Raw genomic sequence first — 24,250 nt, forward strand, 5'->3', positions numbered from 1 at the left:
ATAAGTGATCTTCCCAGACCTAAAAGTAGGAAAGAGCTACAAAGATTTTTGGGAATGGTAGGTTATTACAGGAGATTTGTTCTTAACTTTTCTATTCTTGTATCACCACTTACAGACCTACTGAAAAAGGGAGTTAAATTTGTCTGGACGATAACTGTGAATCCTCTTTCAACAAACTTAAAGCTATTCTATTAAGTCAGCCAGTGCTTGCTACTGCAAATTTTGCTAAGCCTTTTAAGATGGCTGTTGATGCAAGTGATACAGGAGCTGGGGCTGTTCTACTGCAAGAGGATGATCAGGGTATTGAACACCCTGTATCTTATTACAGTAAGAAGTTCACTCCACCTCAAAAGAACTACTCAACTATTGAGAAAGAGCTTTTGGCCTTGATTTTGGGTTTACAGCATTTTTCATTTTATTTGTGTTCTGGTTTTGACCCCATAGTCATTTATACCGATCATAACCCACTGAAATTCCTTAGTAAGTTTAAAGATAAAAATCAGAGATTGACAAGATGGAGTCTACTTCTCCAGGAGTATTCATTAGACATACAACATGTCAAGGGGAAAGAAAATGTTATTGCAGATTGCTTATCTAGACTTTAGACAGATTGTTTTAGAGTAATAAGAAATTTCCTTTGTAAATTTCTTTTTCTTTGTGGGGAGGTGTTACATAGCCTATGCTTTCATCATCCTTTGTGTAATTTTAACGCACAGTATGCTGCATGTTTGATCACGAGCGTGTTCTGCCTCAGTCCCCCCTTCTACCGTTATAGTAGAGTAAGTCGTCCTTTCTGTTGTTCAGAGCGGGATTGTCAACTCTTTGTCCCCATGGCTTCATTTGCGCGTCCTTCTTACAAGTTGTATCAAGCTCTGCCGGCCCCTATATAATGAGCTCAGTCTCTACATTAATTGCCACTTAGATCTACTCCTCATTTTGTTCACATCTCTGTCCTCCCCTGTACAGTTATTGTGAGTGCTCAGGAAGTCTCCAACCATCAAGCAGCTGTGTAATTTGAGTATGAGTGTTGTTGGATTTTGTTCTTGTACTGTGTTGCATAAGGTGTTAATTCTTAGGCTTAGTGACGTTTTTTGTAATTCATGTAATGTTCTTATTGTCACTATTGTCAGCCATCATTAATAATAGTTTGTATCTGTAATAATTTATCTTGCATTAACTGAGCATTACCCAGTGTATTTTCATTTTATCAGGGCTGACTTAGATATATTTAATCTTGCTAATTTCGTGTTAATAGAGGCTATTGCAGTTAACCATATATTTAACCTGTTTTTTGCCATTACATTATCGTTATGAGTCCTGAATGTTTTGTTGTTAGTTTGTGCATTAAACTTTAACTTGAAATTTTATCTAACTCTTTCGTTTTGAACCTGGAACTTTACGGGACAGTAGTGATTTTTAGTATTCTCACTTAAAGTGTACATTATCTTTCTCTGTTCCGTAACAATATACATATATATATATATATATATATATATATATATATATATATAGATATATATATATATATATATATATATATGTGTGTGTGTGTGTGTGTGTGTGTGTGTGTGTCTGTGTGTGTGTGTGTGTATGCGCTAACTCAAGATCGTGCTAGAAAAGTGAGAGAAGAGTTCTGGACAAATGTAGAACTGTGCATGGAAAAGTTTGGAATGAATGAGAGAGTGTTTTTGATTGGTGATATGAATGGTAAAGTTGGGAATGTGAAGGTGGATGGAATAGTTGGTGAGTGGGGTGTGCCTGCTGTGATAGATGAGAATGGGAGTGCGTTAGTGGACATTTGTGCTGGGAGGGGGTTGGTGATAGCCAAAACCCTCTTCAAGCATAAAATGATCCATAGGTATACATGGCGAGTGATGAGAAGGGTGGGTGGTGAACTGAATGAAAGGAAGGCAATGATTGATTATGTGTGTGTGGATGAAAGGATGCGAAGATGTGTAATGGATGCAAGAGTTTATAGAGGTTGGGGGAGTGGACTTTCTGACCACTACTTGGTGGTGGCCAGAATCAAGGTCCAATTAGAATGGAGAAATAGAAGGGAAAGACGAGAGGAAGGAGTAGTTGCAAGGAGAGTGGAAAGGTTACAAGAGGATGAGAAAAAGGCAGAGTATAAGAGAGAAGTGGAGGAACGATTGGGCAAATATGAATTGGAGCAGATGGGAGACGTGGAAGGTGTGTGTAAAATATTTACAGAAGAAATATGTGCATCATGTGATGTGGTGTGTGGAAGGAAGAGAAGACGGAGGGGGGTGCAAGGAACAGCGTGATGGACTGAAGAGGTGAAACAGGCTGTGGCACAAAAGAAGAAAGCATACAATGAATGGATGAGAAATAGGGGCGTGGAAGAAGTTGAGAGGCAGAAGAGAGAGTTATATGTAGAAAGAAAGAGAGAGGTGAAAAGATTAGTAAGAGAGAGTAAGAAGAGAGTGGATGAGGAATTTGGAAGGAATTTGAGTGTAAAGTGGAGGGACTGTAAGAATATGTTCTGGAGAGAGGTGAAAAGAGTAAGACAGGGTGGAAGTGAAGTTAACAGGGGAGGAAAAGATAAAAATGGTAGATTACTAGTTGAGAAGGGAGAAAAAGTGAGTAGATGGAGAGAACACTTTAAGGAATTGTTGAACGTAGATGATGGAAGTAAAGCAAGTATAAGTGGCTGGGGAATGGCTGAGAGAAGGAGGGAGGTGAGAAGACAGGAAGAAATCAGTAGGATAGAAGTTGTGGAAGCAATGAAGAAAGTTAAATCGGGGAAAGCCCCAGGAATTGATGGAGTGTGTGGTGAAATGCTGAAGCATGGGGGAGAGATAGTAGTAGAATGGATGTGGAAGATGTGCAGATTGGCCTGGGAGGAAGGTAGAGTCCCGGAGGATTGGATGTCAGGTATAATTATTCCCTTGTGCAAAGGAAAAGGGGAAAAAGAAGTGTGTGGTAATCATAGGGGCATTTGTCTTCTTAGTATAATAGGAAAAGTGTATGGTAGGATACTTACAGACAGAGTTAGAGAAAGAACAGAGAAATTAGTTGGAGAAGAACAGGGAGGCTTTAGGAAGGGAAGACGTTGTGTAGATCAGATATTCATTCTTAGATCTTTAGTGGAAAAGTTTCTAGAGAAGGGAAAGAAGTTGTATGCGGCTTTCATGGATTTAGAGGAAGCATATGACAGGGTGGATAGACAAGGATTGTGGAAAGTGTTAAGAATATATGGCGTAGATGGGAAGTTGTTGAATGCTGTGAAGAGTATGTACGATGGTGCAAAGGCTGCAGTGCGTGTGGATGGTGAACTAAGTGAATTTTTCTCTTTGAAAGTTGGGTTGAAACAGGGATGTGTCATTTCTCCATGGTTGTTCAATCTGTACATGGATGGGGTAATAAAAGAGGTACAAGGTAGGGTAGTGGATGTTGGAGTGGCCCTGGTGAGAGAGGATTGTGTTTGGAAACTCTCTGTACTGTTGTTTGCAGATGATACTGTGTTGTTGAGTGAAGACGAAGGGGAGCTGCAAGGCTTTGTGGATGAGTTTGGGAGAGTGTGTAAGAAACGGAATCTGAAGGTGAATGTAGGGAAGAGTAAAGTGATGGTCTTTGAGAGAGATGAAGTCAGTGATTGTAGAGCGAGGTCGGATGGTGAGGAATTGGAAAATGTGAGTACGTTTAACCCATCACGTCCCGAGCCTTTCCGCATCTATGACATCCCCCAGTCCCGAGCCTTTTTGGAAAAATTTTTTTTCTTCTAAAACTTCCGCTTAGGTCGAGAAACGATGGAAAATCATGAAGAAAGTGGTCTCTGCGGTCTATAAGTGGTCTGTGCAGGTGTGGTTTCCCCCCGCAGGTATCGTATTCTGTAATGGGCTGGATATGCGTTTACGTTTTCTATGGTAAGGAATAATGGGACAAACAACACACAACACCTCTACATTTATTGAATTTGAACTAATAAACAATAACAGTAACAATATAATGGATTTCAGACACATATATAGGAAAAATAAGCATTGTACCATCGCGCTAGCATAGCGAGTTAGGTTCGAGTCGTAACATGCTATATGCTAAGTTTCTGGTATGAGTCAAACTATAATTTTTTCTACTTGTATGCTTCTGTTTCAATGACAATTTACCAATTACAACTGTTTGTAAGTGTTTTCAGATGTTTTCATTCATTATGATGACATGCAGCATAAGTTTAGCGCACATCAGCTTAGTAAGCGCACTCACTATGACTCGTATTTCAACATACCAAATTGTTTTATTACTTTCCAATTATTTTCCCATTTACATAGAACCTTTCCTCCACCACTGTGAAGGTTTTCAATTATTTTCATTCATTACGTGGGCATTTAGCGATATGCTAGCGCCTATTCACGTAGCAACCACGATCTCAAACACTCGTGTTTCATCATCTACTTTATTTATTCACTCCAATTATATTTTCCCACTTACATTACACACGTTTACACCCCTAGAATGCACTGTACATACTTACTGCCATTATTTATTCAAGTGAGCGTGAGAATATCGCCTGAAAATACCCTCGCAAGGAATGTTTCGTCATACATAATACACACTTATATACTAATTCACTCACACACTTATATACTAATTATTCACTTTATCACTTGCTGACTTTTATTTTGACTAATACGTGCCTTATTCATTCGACTAAGCGTCAGGAAATCTTATCTTTATAGACACGCTATGAATATTTGACTTAGAATATACATCATCATATACAATAATTTGAACTTATATTATACCCGTAAGAATGTCACATAATAATAAATATATAATAAGGGGCCGTATTTGTTGCACTGAGCGACAGAATATCGCATCAAAGAACCCTCTCTATGTAAGTTTCAACTTAGGGCAGATTTATATACTTACACCCAATGTTTTCACTTATGTTCTACCCGTAAGCACTTTATACTAATATTTGGCGATCCACATGACTGATATTTTCACAGAGCTTCTGTCTGTCGCATTTACCTCATAATTTCAGCGTCCTTTCGCATTCACACCATGCTAAAATTGCAGCAACGTGTGATATTCACTAAAACATGGGTGAATACACAGACCCACGTCACACTGCACGCACTCATAGCGGGTGTCCTTCCTCTGTGTCGTGAGTCTCACCTGGGAATTACTGCACACGTGACACCTGCGCTGGGGCCTAGGTCTGTTGGGCTGGGGAGGGATAGGAGTGGGGAAATGGCGGCCGGATATTCTCTGGGGAGTCTGGGTAATAGGGGCAGTGCGGGGGCGCTGTTGGGGCCTTTCAACAGCATACTTAGCAAAGATTTCTTGTGTGAGCTCCCTCACAAACCCTTCAAATGTTTCCTGAACTCCTGTGGTCATGGCGTGAAGGTGGTGGCAATTCAGAGCAGTGATATCTAGTAAGTGAAAGAACAGTTTCTTATACCACTTCATCGTGGTCCTGGCACACTCTACCGTCGATATCATGGAGTCAGACTGGTCCACGAGGCGCATGTTTATATTGTAATCCATTACACACTCAGGTTTCCAAACACGACGCCTGCTCTCGCTATGGTAATCAACAGAATCAGTACGGTGCATCAAGGGGCGGTGAACCGTGGACAAGAGGCTTACTTCTCTGTTGTGGTTCCACATTGTTGCAAGGATGTTGTTGGCTTTGAAGAAGACAACCTCACTCCTTGCAAGTTTCCGCCCTACCTTGACCATGTGACGCCGGTTCACCTTTACGGTTCCACAGACTCCCGTTTCATGTCTGTGAAGATAACGAGCGAGAAGAGGGCTAGTGTACCAGTTGTCGAGGTAGAGAACGTGACCACGATGAAGGTAGTCTTGTATCCGTCTTTACCACTGCTCCCGAAAGTCCTATACTTCGATCTTCTATTATGTCTGTCTGTGCACCGGTGTACAAGACTATGTCTTGCACGTATCCAGTCCTACAGTCACACATAACAAAGATCTTGAACCCAAAACGGTGCCTTTTGCTGGGTATATACTGTCTGAATGAAATATTGCCTCTCCACAACACGAGACTCTCGTCTATGACGAGATCTCTATAGGGATAGAACGAGGAACGAAAGGTTTGCCTGAGGTGATCAAAGACCAACCGAATTCGCCTCATTTTGTCAGTGTTGTTTGCATTTGCAGGGTCATGAGCATCATAAAAATGGAGGCGACTTAGAATTTGTTGAAACCGATTACGGCTCATCATTTGACCAAATATGAGGGTAAACATAACAGGGTCCGTAGTCCAGTAAGCAGGAATTCTATTTTTTCTTATTATACCCATCAAAAGGACAAGGGCAAAAAATAAGAACATTTCTGGAATGGAGACAGGGTAATCATAAATCATAGAATGCCTACTCCTTGTTCCCAATCTTTCACTTTCTAGGCGCTGGGCGCTTGCAAACAGGTTTGTTTGAAAAACGATCTGATCAACGAAGGCCTCACTGAAAAACAGGTAGAAAAAATCCAACCTGCTTGAATTACAGTGAATACCTGGTGCAATGCAGCCAGATCGCCCTTGCTCAGTGAAGGGGTGAATGAGGGGAGAATAATCACTCCCATCCTCCCAATCCCACGACACAAATCCCTCGTCCCCATCACCGCCTTCGTCTGGGTGGGGAGGAGATCCTCGTTGGGGAGGTTGGGGTGAAGGAGTACGAAGGGCTTCCCCACTGTCATTCCTCTTCCCTCTGCCTTTACCCTTTCCCTTTCCCTTACCCTTACGGCCTTGAGGAACATTAGGGGGCTGTGGGGATGAAATTGTTGAATATTGGGGAGCAGAAGACGTTCTGGGGAATGGTTCCTCCCCACCTTCCCCCGCCATTACCACACCACGTGCTCTCTCACGCAACCTTGCTCGACCAAGTGTTAGGGGATATTGGGGAGCATAAGACGTGCTTTGGAGTGGTTCCTCCCCACCTTCCCCCTCCCTCACAACCCCACGTGATAATGAACGCACCTGCACTGGCCCACGTGATCCACTCTGTCGTCTCACACTGCGTATTGAGAGCAATGACTCACCCACGTCACTCTCACTTTCCCTAATCCCAGGACTTTCCATTTCACTCCCCACTCCCTCCACTTCACTTCCTAGCTCCCCAAACAGAATGCTAGGCCCATACCTGCTCATACGACGTGGTGTGCGCTCTGGGCCACGATGTGTAATCACCTCCCGTCCATACCACGTGGCAGCACGTCCCACGGCTCCGTCCTCGTCCTCGTCCTCGACCTCGAATTCTGCTTCCAAGGCATGCTGGGGATAGGGATATGATATACCACGTGCTTTCTTTACCTCCTGCCCCTCTCTAGCAGCACGGTATGTCACGTACTACCGCTTCCTTGGTGACGGAACTTCCTCGTCACTGCTGGTGGTTTCTTCCTCCTCTGGCTGCACATAATCCTTGTCCATCTCCTCGTCATCCAGTGGGGAATCACTGTCACCGGTAAAGGTGTCCAGGGCGACTTGAATTTCGCTCTCTGAGAGACCTCTCTTAGCCATGTCTGAGCAGGATCGTGGCTACCAGGTGAGTGGACGAGTGGCGGGCTAGCGCGGGTCGCGCGGGGTCGCCGAGTGTCCCCGCCTGGTGGCAGGTAGGGGAAGGTCAGGCGAGGGTACGTATCGCAAATCAAGTGCGAAATTTGAAAATTGTCGAAATTATGCACATTGCAATTGCACGACGTACTGGTACGTCACCGGGACTGGCAAATGTAAATCGTGGTGACGTACCCATACGTCGTCGGGATGGGGCGGGTTAAGTACTTGGGTAGTGTGATGAGTAAGGAAGGAGGTTTGGAGGGTGAAGTGCTTGAAAGGGTACAGCAGGGAAGAAAGGTTGCTGGCTCTTTGAAAGCAGTGTTAAGAAACAGGGAAGTGAGCATGGAAGTGAAAAAGTTACTACATGACAGTATTGTGATACCAACTCTAATGTACGGAAGTGAAGCTTGGACGTTGTTGGAAGGACACAAGTCAAGAGTGAGAGCAGTGGAAATGAGTTATTTAAGAGGAGCCTGTGGAGTCACATGGAGAGACAGGCTGACGAATGAGGATATAAAGGAGCGTCGTGGTGTTGATGTGGATGTGATAGGAAGCGTTATGAGGAACACACTGAGGTGGTTTGGTCATGTGGAGAGGATGGAGGGTGAAAGACTGATGAAGAGAGTGTATGTGAGTGAGGTGGAGGGGGAAAGAGGGAGGGGGAGGCCGAGGATGAGATGGAGGGATGGGGTGGAGAGGTATATGAGAGAGGGGGGTGTGAGTTGGGAGCAGGGCAGTGAAATGGAGGGGGACAGGGAGACTTGGAGGCGATTTGTTTGTGGCCACCTCAAACGGGATTGAGGCGTCTGGCAATAAATCTATCTATCTATATATATATATATATATATATATATATATGGCGCCCCGCCAGGGTAATGAACTTTGGGAGTGTACACCCGGCCAAGTACTGCATTGGCGGACACAAGGGCTAGCACTTGATATCTTCAGTGTGGTTGTATTCGGTGATGTCGTGGGTTGAACGATCTTACGTGGAACTTTTGCTTTTAGGATGGTATGCAATTAAGTATATCCATAAGATCAATTAATGATTATGTTCTCAGGAAAAGTTACATCATCACAGGCGTTCGGGAACAACTTCGTGCGCTATATGCAGTCTATGAAACCATGCCATCAAAGCACTCTCCCCTACCCTTCAATCAACAGACTTCTTTATTTATACTTTATAAATCTATATTCCTTATCCTGTCCAGTTTTTGCAAGTCAACTGCAGTCTTTGATACCTTTAATGCAGGGGCAAAAGCAGTCATTTATGTCCAGGTTTTCTACGATATTCCTTATATCAAGAGGTTCCCACTCATTTACTACTCTCTCACCAATGACACTTCAAACTCATGTCGCACCAAAATATCGTATCCATACGTAATGTGAGTACGAACGTACCTTCATGCAGGCCTCTTTCGTCAGCCATACTCGGCTTTCTGCCCGCATTTCGTTCAGAGGAATTCTGTTTGGCATACCTGACATTCTTCCGCCACTTCAAGTCACGTTCAGTTCACAAGCACATTACTGTATGAATTACTACGTCTCTCAACGACCAACACGTTATACCTATCACATTTTTTTTTTTTTTTTGACCCTGTCATTAACAGTTACTGTATAAGACTCTAAGCCAAAGCGTCACCTGTTTCTTCATCAGCAAGCAGCACATTATATCAATGTCGGATGTGCAACTCTACAGCCTTCGCATTTTACTAAGAGATTCATTTCCCTATCCACAACTTTTGCTGTCACTATTTTAAATATAAAATTACACAAAACTTGCATTTTTACAAAATAACTGATAAAAATATTTACAGCCTAGGACATTTCCACTTCTATATGGTTATATGTAATCCTGGTGGTCGTTTTCAAGCATATCAATATCATCATCTGTCACATGTGATAAAAAAAGATACACCGAAGTAATTACCAGATCCTGGCTGTAGGACACACACACACACACACACACACACACACACACACACACACACGGACATTTGTTTAGAGCAGTCCGTTGTAGTCGATGACGACGCTGCTCTAAGGCGATGAACTGATGAAACGGTAATGGAGTTACAATGTATCTTGGTGCTGATGTGGACACAGATGCCAGTGAAATCCTACATGGGAGTCACAGATCTTGTTACACCAATGGAAGTGTTTTTTCCCACTGGGAGGAACTCCAGTAGCAAGTTGGTGCCGACTGACGCGTTCTTCCTCTTGCTTTGTGGTTAGTGACCCCTCAAGGTGCTATTATTGTTCTTTTCTGGGAGACCAGACCCATGACCCACAGGCAAGCAATCACCCCGACAGGGCCGTCCTGCCCTGTATTTGTACTTTGCCCTAGCAGACTTTTCACAGCAATAATTTCTAAGAAATAATTTATTACATCTTTCTATTGCTCATTTCCGGCGGCAAGGAACATCTGAGCACAACGCTCTAACACCAGAAATACTCATACCTTTGCACCTTTGCATTTTCAATTGTCTTGCCAACTACTTCCCATTTCTCTTCCTCTGTACGTTGAGCTTCCATAGTCCTTCAGAACTATTCCTCTAACTTTAATAACCGACACTCCTGCAACACCATACACATCCTTATTATTTGTGTCCAAGCATTCATTGTATGCACTCCATAAATTGTGTTCATTCATTTATAAGTGAAATACCTGAACACTTACATTTTCAGTCGTAGTCGTTTGTAATTTATGCTATTCAAATTTTTCATTTTATAATGAAGCACTCTTTCTTTAGTGCCACAAATGAAGTAGTTCTCCACCACATGATTAGAGCAATAACACGTTCTATTATACAATTCCTTCCCTCAGAGGGCGGATTCCTGGTTCAAGACGCTCTTACCACACTGGTATCGGGGTCGCTAAGAGGCCACAACCTCCTGCTGGCCACGGACGACCACAGTCATTCCCTGTTGGATGTGGGCCGGGTGGTGTCGGCGGTCGGAACCTCCCACACGCCCGTCCTCCTCGCCACCCAGGACTCACTCCTCCACACCGCCCATCCCGCCCACTATACCCAAGGCTCTCTTCTCACCATCATCCTCCTCTTCCACAATGACCCCACCGCCTTCCTTCTCCTCCTGGCAGACAACAAACACTGGAACCCCAGCTACCTCGTCCTCTTCTGCCTGGACCCGCACCTCAACACCACCACCATCCTCAGCCAGCCTGTCATTCAGCGCTCCAGGTTTATCCTGCTCCTCCAGCCAGCAGTCCATGCCAGCCACACCCGCCTCCTCCTCTACACCTCCAGACCTGTACACCACGAGAAACTGGGTCAGTCTGTCATCAAGACACCCATGGGAGTCTGGAGTCCTGATAAATTTTACAGCCGGCAAGCACTCTTTACTCCTCGCTTCCACAATTTTGCAGGCCAAGTCCTGAAGGTGCCAATGCTGTGCTATGGTCAACCATTCCATTATTTGGATAAAGAAGGTAGTTGTACAGGAGGAAACTCAGACGCTGCACAGATTATAGCCAATAAACTTAACTTTCAGATGGTATACATCCATATGGATGAAGTAGTGTGGGGCGAAAAACTGAATGGGACATGGGACGGGCTGTTTGCTGAGCTGATGTATAAAGGGAATGATTTAGTGATCAATGTACACGAAATTACTGCTGACGCAATCAGCGACTTTGACTGGACCTACCCATATTGGGAAACCAGTCATGGAATCATTCTGGAGGTACCTCAGCCATTACCCCAGTGGAGGAACATACTTTATCCCTTTTCCCCATTAACTTGGTGTTTGGTGTTTGTCACCACAGTGGTGATTTCCTCTGTATTGGCGTTCCTCGTTCACAGACTCCACCACGTCAGCGACCCCATCGGTATCGCTCTCCAGGTGACAAACCACACAAACACAATTCACACTTTACTAACCCTATGTCATAAAGAACTAAACCTTCATTTCCAGATCTCATCTTCTGTTTCGTTGTGATGTGTTAACTAATTTGTTCTTGACAGCATTTGTTATATTAGTTGCTGTGTGAGAACGTTTATTTAGTCATTATTGTTTGTTTCCAGTGGGACCGCAGCACAAATCCGTCATCAGTTAAACTCTTTCAACATGCATCTATAGCAACTACACTCAGTCTACCTTCCTTTGTTATCATTCTTCTTCTTTCCAGTTAGAATAAGACATTCACTCTCTGCTGGGCGTGTTTTCCCGTTTATTCCATCTGCACTACCTCGCCTTCTACACAATTCCATTGCCTAATGTGTGTATCACCAGCCGTAAACTTACATGAGGAAAACTGATTCACGTTGTTACTAGCTATAGACACATTCTGTAACACAAGTCATAGACTGCACTAAGTGTACCTTGTACATGTTTGTATTATATGTTACTGTCATGCATGTTTGTGTACTTTGTAATGTTATTCACTGATAAAGGAATAAAACTGCAGACTTTGAACTTTCTTCTTGGCGCAGTGTATTTCATTACGCGGTACTGTACCGTTATTTACTTGGTGAAGTAGCTCCCGTGTCATTTTATATCTCTGACCAAGCCAGTACTTTGATATCAGAATACCGATCCGTTAACAGAAAAAAAAAATTTTGCTAATCAGTATTATATAGTATGTGGAGTAGTAGTATCTATTACGACTTATTTTGCCAAGAGCAATTGCTCATATGCAGTATACACACACACACACACACACACACACACACACACACACACACACACACACACACACATTGCTCGCTGGTGCAGTGGTAATGCTCTCGCTTGCCAACTGGTGGACGGGAGTTCCCGCCTCGCTCAGGTTGCGAAAAGTTTCACTGACGAAGTGGGTGGTTACTGTCCCCCTTGAGCAAGGGGACGGGTGTGTGCGTGTGTGAAGGTCACAGCCTTGCCCTTAGATCGGACTATATGAGCTCTCAGCTCCCTTCCGGGAGGGTAAAAAGCTGACAATCACGACCATCAAGTGATCCTGGCCCACCCGGTGAATTACACACACACACACACACACACACTCACACTCACACACATACATCCACACACACACACACACACACACACACACACACACACACACTCATGTATCATAAATAAAACATAAAGCATACACACATAGTGTGTGTAATTCACCGGGTTGGTCAGGATAACTTGATGGTCGTGATCGTCAGCTTTTACCTTCCTGGAAGGGAGCTGAGAGCTCATATAGTCCGATCTAAGGGCAAGGGTGTGACCTTCACACACGCACACAACCATCCCCTTGCTCAAGGGGGACAGTATCCGCCCACTTCGTCAGTGAAACTTTTTGCAACCTGAGCGAGGCGCAAACTCCCATCTACCAGATGGCAAGCGAGAACTTTACCATTGAGCCAGCGAGCGGTGTGTGTGTGTGTGTGTGTGTGTGTGTGTGTGTGTGTGTGTGTGTGTGTGTAACAGATCTGCTCGCAAAAGTTAAACATAGGTGGGTATTATTGCAGCAAGGGGTAGCGGTTAACCATATTCCAGCCAGCAATTGTATATGACAGTGTTACATTCAAGAGCACAGCAGTTGCCTAGTGTGCGTTTCCGTCGAAAAAGATCCCCTTAACTCAAAGCTTCTGCTAATGGATATAGCAGTTGTAATATCTACTGTAAAGGCTTGGCTCTGATAATATATCACATATGTTATTTAATAGATTTATTGTTTCCTATATTACAAAGTCATCAACAGACACAAATGTGTGTAAACGGCTCCATTCTGCCTTTCTACTAGATCGGAATTCGCAGACACAATGAGTGAACAGATTAAAAAAAATCACATGTTGTCAGGATTGATAGGGAGGGAGGTGGGTGCCTGTGTGTTTTGGAAAAATGGGATGAGTTGGCTGGGTGGAAGCAAATGGTCGGAAGGGAGTGCAGAGGGTAAGAGGCCTTGGAGTCCTCAACGAATCAGAAAAAATGCATATGTCGAGAATATGAATGATCCTTCCATGGGGCACTAGAACTTGCCTTGGTCTGTGATAGAAAGGCCATTTTTCATGAGAACTATTGTCAGTGGAAAAAGTAATTAGGAGATAAATGCTGTTGATGTAGCAAAAACCAGTTCTAAAGAAAGCACTTTGGACTATTTTATTGCAATAAGTCTGACCCAGACACAAGTGCAAGAGAGAAGTTAGCTCCCTGGACCATTAAATTACACACCATATGCAACTACGTGGCATAACCTGTAGAAAATTGTCTCTCGTGTAATTTTATATTACCCAGTGCACTGAAGTGTCCATTGTGTGTCTACTCCGGAGGATATGTGACTAAGCCCTGCATTTTTTAGTAATAATGACCAAATTTGGCACAATAATTGGACATGCCAGTACAGCCAGTACTGGATATGAAGCCTATCAAAATTCCATCAAATGTCCAATGGTGGCCATTTTCGAAAATGGCCACAACTGAATGCAATTTTGGCAGACTCTTGGATTATTATTCATGGAAACATGATTTTTGTGTATTTATAAATGTTTAGAAGAGTGAACAATCCAATGGACATAGGTATATTGAAGTACTATTCCAAGCAATGTGTTTTTAGTGATTGTTTTGAGGTAAAATGACCCGCAGTAATTTATGTTTGCCTTTAGCTACTTACATTTGCGAGAGCAACATGATTTTTGTGTCCATACCAGTGATTTCATGGGCAGAGTTTATGATATGAAACAATTTGAATGCCTACGTATGGAAAAAAATATGCAAATATTGCTTAGTCATGTTTTGCTCCTTAACTGAGACAGTAACATGAATTTTGTGTCTACCAAATATTGACGTTACCGTTAGCAATGAAAATGTTCTAAATTCACTATTGTACATTTCTTTTATTGTCCTTTCAAAGACAAATGTATGACTTGTATCTGGCTGGCCTAGTCTTTATACTGTACTGAACTCTGTTGCAACAATTCTTCTGTATACTTATGCAAAATAGCACAGATTCCATGTATGAGCTCGAAAATGTGTGGCCATTAATAATGATAAAATGAAATTTGTACTTTAAAACTGACATAAGATGTTTAAAACCGATACCTTCACTTCCTGACTGAACCAGATCAGTTATCAACAATATCACTTAGGCTACATACTCATAGACGGTACCATAGTTTCATTTTTTATTTACATATGACTGGTTTACGAAAAACGATCTGGCAATTTGGTAATAATTAACCTGAGGTAATGTTCACCTTACTGTATATTAATTAAATTCGTCAGGTTAGAGACGTCAGTATTTAGTTGCCAAAGCATGAGCATAGATTTGTGCATGGTAGTTAAGCTTTTGTACATTTACACTTCGTAGCACAGGTTTTCTTGTAGCCACACCAGATAGCCTGTATTGCAAGTGAAGCCTATAGCAAGTCTTGTACAGTATGGTCCCTTAACGACCCAGATCCAATCATTTGGAGAAGATAGAACCGGAGAAGTGACCAGGGACTGCTCCTATATGTATCCTGCCTGATAAGCAGCACGTTTCTCAGGCTCTGTGAGTGCTGCTTCTGTAGGAGGAAGTGCATGCAAAAGGAGTTTGCCGAGCAGCATTCACATGAACTTCATCACTTCTTTGGTCACTGATTGAGACTACATACTGTATCTCTCCAGTCACCGCAAAATGCAATCACCTATAGTCTCTGGTGTCAGTGACTTGGATATAAAAGACTGTAACATCCAGGAAGCAGATCCAGACATTCCATGGGGCCTCTCTGCTGCGACCAACGAATGAAAACACTATCACAGCCAGAGGAAGCAAGTGACTTCGCCGTCTCATCTCCAAAGATGCTGCACACGTAATGCAGTGGAAAATATTTACCAGCTCCTGTTTCCACCCACAACTCATTACAGCCCAGTCTGCTAATAGGTGTAATGGACAGAACAACCATATCCGTGTCACCCGTCTTAATCAGCGTTTTTTTATTTCTGTTGGCTGCAGTGTCTTCTGTATGAATAACACGTCCACCAGCTTCTTCCTTAGAACAAGAAGATTGGCCATCTTAATTACGACCACCGCTGCTATAAGAAATGCTGTCGGAAGTTTGCTATGATAGGCTAATTGTACCATAAGGATTATCAGTTTCTATCACAGGCTAAGGAAGGTGATTAAATAATTCTTTCTTGTTTATCTCATCACGTAGAGTCTTCCCATTTAGGAGGAATGTTGTTCTCGGGTTGTACACGTCTTCGGGTGACATTGTCTTTTTTTTTGTACGTGATGTCTTCTTCACACTGTTGTTGACACAGACATCCAGTACAACTTCCACCCGGTGACACATACTCTGAGGCAGGCTTAAAATATATGGCATGTAGAAAGGATGGAGACCAAGAGACAAACGATAAGAGTGTATGTGAATGAGATGGAAAAGGGGGAGAGGGAGGGTGAGACCAAGGATTGGATGGAGTCGAAAGATATACGAGAGACGGGAGGGTTTAGTTGGGGGGAGGGCAGCGAAATGGAAGGGGGGAGGGCGATAAGGAGGAGATTTGTTTGTGGCCACCTCTTACAGGATTGCGGCATCTAGCAATAGATAGACAGATTGACAAACACAGCTGATACATAATCTTTAAAGGATTTGTGTTTGGTCAGGTAAGGATGTATTTTGTGTACCAGGGTAGCTCCATGAATGAAAATGGCATCCATTTCTTATTAGTTGGTGATTTAATTCACCAGGTAGGCAGTCAAGCAGATCAAACTTTTGACCGATATGTATCTCTCCAAAATCAGACGATGATGGTGGATATGGCTGTTCTCATGCTTGAAAAAGTCCTCCAATTTGTCACTTCAGAATTGGCAGGATATAGGCTATAGAGCCTGGAAAAGAGGGAGCAGTCAACTTGAGTGAATTAATTTGCATCTTCTGTTTGGAGTTACTTTCTCGTCAGGCTTTCTGAACAATTCAAGTTTGTTTCTTTTACTGGTTCAAAGGTGGACACTTTTCTATCAAGAAGTCTATCTATTACATACTGGCATCACTGGTCCTGTCCCAGGCTTTCAATGTGAAGGACACTGTTGACAGTGGAAGGGTATGTGATATTTCTGATATACAATACCTAGATATCCTTTCTTTCTTCCAGGAAAGGTTTATCTGTTTCCTTTCCTTAAACTGCTAGAGATCCGACTTCCTTGGCAAATCGATCTTGATGGATTATGTCTGTCCATGATGCTATACACCACTCTCTTCGTCTTTTATATCTTGGTCTAGATGCACTGTACCTCAAACTTGTGGACAATACATGAAATCTACGGGCCTGTCAACATCCATTTCTGTGTTCATCTGGAACTTCTGCCTGGCCTATTGCTCCCACATTACCTTTGACTTGTGCACTGGTCCATTCATGTGCATGATCCAACCCAATGGGTGAGCAAGGTCTTGCTGTAATGTGGATCACAAAAACCTTGCTGCTGAATGCTCTGCATGATCCAACCCAAAGAGTGAGAAAGGTTTTGCTGTTTTATGGATAACAAATACCTTTTTGCTGAATGCTCTGTATACATCTGGATGGGGCTAGGTAATAATAGTAATGTCATGTCTCTTATGTGTACTGGGAACCATCGAGCTCAGTTTGCATGATCCAGGGCAAAAAAAACACGGAACAAGTTTTGTCAGGCTGTTGACATAAAGTTGAATGTTGCCCTGTCTGACGGAACTATGGCAGGACACTAAAATATCATAACACACTACATAATAGCTAGTAACGTATATATTGTTAGTATGTAATACAGAGGTTGGAAGAAAGTCATGCCAAAGCTCAAGAGATCTAGAGGAAACAGCCATGCATAATCTGGGTAGGGAATTTCGTACATAGCACAGTATGATGTCATGGAAAGTTCCACAGGTGTGGAAATAGGTGCCCTCACGCATGACTCAACCAGTCACATTCAGGGGAAAAGAAGAGGCAGGGCAGAAGGGGTTAGGTGAGAGAAGAGGCACAGTGGGAAAAATGAAACGGCTCTCGCCTCAGTACTGGTCTTGTGAGATACTTCCTTTGGAGAAAAAATCTGCAGTCAAACCCCAGACTCATATTTATCTTTCTCCTGCCATCCACGACAAGAACAACTTGAACATCCTCTCCTTCTTAACCCTAGATACACAGTGTTGGGAATAGTACCTTAACTACAGACGTGTCTGGGATTCCGGACATACCTTTGGGGGGTAACATATATATATATATATATATATATATATATATATATATATATATATATATATATATATATATATATATATATATATATATATATATATATATATACCTAGGCTGCTTCCCCCAAGGAAAGGGAGGTAGCCGAGACAGGACGACTCACTCTCCATTTACTCATCCATTCAAACACATTCATTCGCATCTTAGCCCCAAAGGGAAGAACGGACAGATCCTCACCGCATCACACCGCACAAGGGTCAACTGCGCAATGCAATCAGTGACATCCGCAGCAGGGCCCGACAGCAGAACTGGTTTACCCCTGCCACATCATAACAGACCCATCCCCTTACCCGCACCTGACCTGACTAGCTGATCAGACCAAATGCGTGAGAATATCCCCTCAGGGCTGCATCATCACTTATTCATTCACAATTTCTCTCCATTTATTTCTGTCACGCACAGCCACTCTTCCTTGCTCAACAGACATCCCTCTCGCATCCAGCGCTCTCTTCACACTGTCCATCCATCCTATTCGTGGTCTTCCTCTCAGCCTTACACGTCTCACATCAGATCTATATATATATATATATATATATGGTACATATTTTTTTCCTATATTATTTGCATGAAATACATGCATTTCTACAGTAAATTATCTCTTACTTACATTTCAAAATGAAACTAGCATTGAAGAAAAAATGAAAAAAAAAAATGGGAAAAAAAATAAAAGTCAGTCTTCTAAGGATCGCAGCCAGCCTTAGTGTCGAGGTATGCCACTGAAACTTTGCACACGTGGAGTCCACATGTTCTCCGGGATGCTCCAATTCCCCCAGGCCTTATGCTGCACAAGTTGCTGTGGGCCATGCTGTAAAATGAAGGGTATGTTTCTGCAAGCGGAAAAAAAATTATGTTGTTTCCACTCCCAGTCCCATTGCTGCTACCTTTGGGGCCTGTAATGTAGAGAAATATGCTACTTGAAGTGAATTCAACCATCTGGGGCATCTGAGCAGCAGTGGTGGGACCAGGGGCCTCACGAACGATGTTCCTGCTGAGGGTCTGCGACCGATGAGAGCAACTTGGCTGGCACTGCCACTGAAAGCCAGACGAGCTCGACAGTTTTGCGATGCCAAGGTCCACAACAGTAAGGGGGTGTGGACTGATGTCACGACACTATCGAACTCGTTGGTCATCATCTGGAGACGAGCTGTCACGAGGCCGACGTTGTCTTGTAGAACAAGCTGCATGACAGCATTGGGGCCGTGACGCCCTAGTAGTGGCACTTGGGTTGGAACGCCTCCTGCTGGAGCATCGGGGCAAGGCAAGGGGGGGTGAGGAATTGTCAGGGGAGGAGGACGAAGGCACAGACTCTGGGTTGTCAGCATCAGACTCCTCCTCAGCAAGATCAGGAGATGCGGGGCGAGGAGCACGGGTTGAGGAAGGGTGACTGAGGTCATGTGACGCAGATCGCAATGTGGCCCGCCTGCCTCGCCTCTTTGTCTCCCTCACCAGCTGATGCACAGTTGGGGTTGATGGGGGTTGAGGGTGGTATGAGGGGCCAGGTTGGGGTTCAATTTGGTCAACAGGACTGTGGATCAGTGATGTCTTATTTCATCAGGTATGTCCGGTTTTTCAGACAACGGGACTCTAAATCTATGGCAGAAACAGGAGCCATACAAATGCACCTCACATGGCAGCATCACATCTCAGGCTGAGATATCGTAGGCAGCCGGCCTCATAGGCCTAACACCGTTTTGTCCGCAACTCAAAATACGTCTTTTGCCGGAATTTCGGACAAGCCTGTTTATCTAGGGTTAAAAAATCCCTAAAGTCTAACACATTTTTGGAAATGCTTGGCGATGGCTACGATATTATTATTTGGTGACAGTAATCATATGAATCATGTATACAATTCTACAATTGAGTCTACATTAACAAGACAGAAAACAACATCTACAGTTCATGCCATTTGACCTTTTACGATTTTAGATACACCAACCAACAACCTCGAACCCCTACAAAAGCATTTCTCAAACTTTTCAGTGTGTGACCCTATTTGGAATATCTCAAGACTTCGCGACCCACAGGGTGAAAAAATCAAATATACACAGTGGACTATAAACTTATTTCTACAGAGAGAGAGAGAGAGTAACCAGTATATAGCTTATCGTAGTTATTATGAATGTGCTAATAGTGTAATAAGGATAATTACAATTTCAGTTAAGTAAGAGAAGCAGCAGCAGCAGCTGCCCACCTTACCGAGAAGTACTTCGGAACGAGCAGTGCCATAGTAGTACTGATACCACCAGAGAGCCACAAAGCAACAGCAGCAGCAGCAGCAGCAGGAGGGGGAGGAGAGGAAGAAGTGTAGTGGAGGGTGTTGATACAGTTCGACCTGTCTTCTTCCCCCTCTCCTCCTCCTTCTCCTCCTGCTCTTGCTCTCACCTCCTTTGTCCCAAGTGACGCACAGCCCGACATGGTTCATTTTTTCCTCTCTTCTGTGCCGTCGGAAGGCTCATCATGGGGTCTCCGACAAAAGGGACGAAGGGTGCTCTGCGGTCTGCTACCACTACCACCACCAATACTGAGGTCTGCTCTGTGGAGTCAAGGAGCAACAACCTTGACGAGGGTGGTCCTGTGGTGGGTGGGTGGGTGGGTCCGTGGAGAGGGGTTTCTTGGATGCTGTAGTGAGTGGATCACTGTCCTGCTGATTCTGTTCTGCTGCTGCTGCTGCTGTTGTCGTCGGTTGGCCTCAGGCCATTCTGGTCGACGGTAATGGGATTGATTGGTCCCGATAGCTCAGCCAGCCAGTCAGATGGTTAGTCAGTCCGTCAGTGTGCCCTTCACCCCTTGTGTAACCGAGTGGGAACTCGGCTCCGAGGAGGAGCAAGAAAACACATTGACAAGTCGAACGCACATTGAAATAAAATGCATTGAAAGCATTAGGCCTATTCTATACCAAAATTCCTCTCGTGACCCATAGTTTGAGTATCACTGCCCTACAGCGATAAATGACAGCGATAAATGAAAGCCATTTATCGTCTCTATTAACAATCAACAAACAATTTAAGAATAGACTCTACAATCAAAACAAGATACTGCAATTCTATAAGTGAACTGCAAGCAGGTGAGACAGTAACCAAGATCAGCTACAAGTTTGCACCATACAGCAAGAAAGTATAATCAAATTGAACAAGTAATCACAAGTACTACAAGAAAATGGGAGGAAAGGAAGTAAGCGAACAAGCAACGCAGCAGAGTGTGGAGGCACTGATTCAGTGGTGACGGGAGAGACAACACAGCAACAACCAGAACCATCCCTGACTCACCACTCTCCTTACTCACCACACTCACCATTACTCACCGCTGATCCATCACCACGGCGCTGAGTTTTCTAGGGTGATGGTGCTTGGTGATGCCAGCATTCATATAATTCTGCAATTGCTAATTGGTGAATATACTTTTACTCTATTTGTCCCAGAGAGCTTAAACATACAATCCCTCTTTTTGTTTATAACTTCAAAATTTAATATCACCACCATCTTACAGGGATGTACTGCTAATACAAAAGTGATAAACAAACACTTTGTACAATATAGTAAACGTGCTTTATAATTACATCTACAATTATCATACTTACAAAACACTAAGTAACAATTAAGACAGGGTTGTTGAGGATAACTGGGTTAGGAAAAAAGGCAAACAGGCAGTGAGTGATGTTATGACCTGAGTTTTCAAAACATAGTTGACCTCGACAGCCTTTCACACGCCATTTAATTCTTTATTTTTTTTACCACATTTTACTCTTCCTAGAAACAAACACCACTTCATCTATATACAAACTTATGTACATACACCTTCTCAGTTATCTGTAGTAAATCCATTACAAAGTACAAGTACCAACAATAACGATTATATATATATATATATATATACAGTCAGAGAGAGAGAGAGAGAGAGAGCATTCATTTATTGTTAATCACTGTTGCCATCTACCCAGTTAACACATACATAAAATAAGTGTTTGTGAGACAACATTAATTAGGAAAATGTGCCTCTTAATTAATGATTAATGCTATTATGGGATGTTTCAAACACCAACAACTTTATTGCCAGAGGAGACAGCATTTGAATTACCCCAATGACGATTCATAGTCAGCAGAACGACAGGAAAACGTAACTAACACACATAGTTCTCCACAAACAAAAGATCAAGAAACAAACACATCTCCTGTGGGATGAGTTGAGGATAGTGATGCTTCTTGGACATTTTTCTCTGACGTGGAAAGCGAAGTTTATGGATCTGTCACACACACCTATGAAAACTTATTCGATAGGATACATAGGTCCGGAAATACATACACAGCAAAGGGGCTCCCATAATGACAAGGGACTTCAAGTGAATTTAACCAGACAAACAAACACAATGGTAAGCAGACCTAACACCACAGCTTCATCTTCCCCACATCAAGTATTCGTGTACCATGAAGATATAAATCTCACAAAATTCTCAGGTACTGACAAAGACCACATTGCTGTGATGACACTTCTAAATGAACCAGAGCAACTTTTTGTTAAAAGACATAGAACAGATGAGAAGGAAAAAAATAGCTGTTTTTTTTTCACCAAGCATTAACGAATGAAGATGCCCAGCTGGTGATCTGCTTAGATCTGATAAGCTCTTATGAGTTCAAACATAATGAAAATTTTAAACCAGAATTCCTTCAGAAATTTTCTGGAGGTATAAATTTTTTGCCAGGTATAGCTCCAGAATTACATAAGATCTTGGATCTTACGAGACAATATACCACAAACCCTGTCTTAGGTGAAATAACAGATGTGTCCACGATTAAGAGATTGCTGTTAGCCAGTGTAGATAACTCAAACTGGGTAACATCTGATGGAAAGATGTCACCAATGCATGTCGTAGAGAACTTAGAAGTAAGAGCTAACATGTTATTGGATTTGAGAACCATGAGGAAAGAGAATATCGTATTACTCCCACACATGGACGGGAAATGTCATCTAACAATTGTAGAAAATTACCTGACAGGGTACTAAAGGTAGCAAAAACAGTCGCTTATACCCCAGGAATGTGTTTATTAGATTTTATGAAGCAGCCTAGGTATATAGATAGATAGATGAACAAAGTATAGATGAACTGAAGCAAAGCAGGGGTGAGTGAAATATCAGTCCAGTACAACCAGGATGAGAATTACAGACACCAGGCAGCCATGAATACATCTAGCACAAGTACTAAACAAAAACGATCGCGGCCTGAGAACAAATAAAACAACAACTGACATCCAGGTAGCAATCGCAAACACCAGGCCACAGGCAGCCTCAAAAATCTGCAAGTAGTCCTTGCAGAAACCGAGCCACAGGAAAAACAAAATATGGAACGTCATTTCGTGGGTCACATTCGGGAGATAGGTCTACTCTATGTTATTGCTGTGCGAATCCAGGTCTCATGAAATCTGAATGTTGCAACAGAAGGATGGTAGGGTTACTGAGAAAGGGATGCAGCCATACTGCAGAAAGCATAAAAGCACAGGACATTGGACATCAGATTGCAAATCAGTTGAAAGATTAGCATCTGTTTTTAAGTTGGGGGAAGTGCATGCCACTATAAAAAACGACCATACATAAAGAAAAACAATCCTAGAATGCATATAGGACGCATACCCGGAAATAATTGTATCTTGATGTCCGCTTCCTGTGAAGATCAAAAGATTTCATTATTCTTGGATTCATGCTCCTCAGTGAATTTATTAACACAACAGGAATTAGAGAGGATTTTTAGAAATAAGAAAGTACTTAAATGCTGTAGATGGCAAACAGTCGTAAAGGGCATGATACAGTTAGACATCAATTCTACAGAGACCATGAGAACAATCCCAGCTGACTTCCATATAGTAGAGAACTTAGAAATAAGAGCTAACATGTTATTGGATTTGAGAACCATGAGGAAAGGGAATATCGTATTTCTTCCACACATAGACAGGAAATGTCACCCAACAATTGTAGAAAATCAAAGGGAGTTGGAATGATCAAACACCTTAGCAGTGTCTGATGAGGGTACACATGCACTCAAACCAACTCTTCCATCTCTATCATCCCATTTATCCAGGGACTGTGGTGACAGTAAACTTCCAACATTAATTCCTGCACATCTCACCAATGATGTAGTTATTTCACCTAAATCATATATGAAAGTCACCATGAAGAGTAAATTGACGAATGGTACTGTTAATGTCTTAGAAGAATTATGTAAAGTGAAGGGACTCTCAGTGGGAAACGCCTAATGTCAGGTGAATAACGTTCGGGAAACTCATGTGTTCCTAATTAATCAGAAGAATGGAGAAGTGCAGATCAAAAGGGGGACTTGTATATGCACTTAGAGACTTGTCTTGCACCTATGTGGGAAGTAACAATAAGTGGGACATCAAGTAAGATCAAATCAATGGACAGAAAGTGCAAAAAGAATTTAATTCACTCAGAAAAATTTGGCGTGGAAAATGATCTACTGGATTTATAACAAAAACACCGGCAGACAGTTGCATTACCTGGAGAAAAATTACATTGTAC

General features: G+C 42.7%; 1 protein-coding gene across 1 annotated transcript in view; it reads left to right on the forward strand.

Annotated features, from left to right (window-relative positions):
* LOC145398047 (glutamate receptor ionotropic, delta-1-like) overlaps positions 1-24,250 on the forward strand; it is a 328,107-nt gene that overhangs the window by 41,521 nt on the left and 262,336 nt on the right. Inside the window, exon 3 of the mRNA XM_080271009.1 lies at positions 10,362-11,398. Coding sequence (XP_080127135.1) covers positions 10,362-11,398 — 1,037 coding nt within the window. The remainder of the gene's footprint in view (positions 1-10,361; positions 11,399-24,250) is intronic.

The sequence above is a fragment of the Coenobita brevimanus genome, chromosome 44 (genome assembly GCF_032717465.1).
Source record: "Coenobita brevimanus isolate Jiangsu-jjx chromosome 44, ASM3271746v2, whole genome shotgun sequence".
NCBI classification, from domain to species: Eukaryota; Metazoa; Arthropoda; class Malacostraca; order Decapoda; family Coenobitidae; genus Coenobita; species Coenobita brevimanus.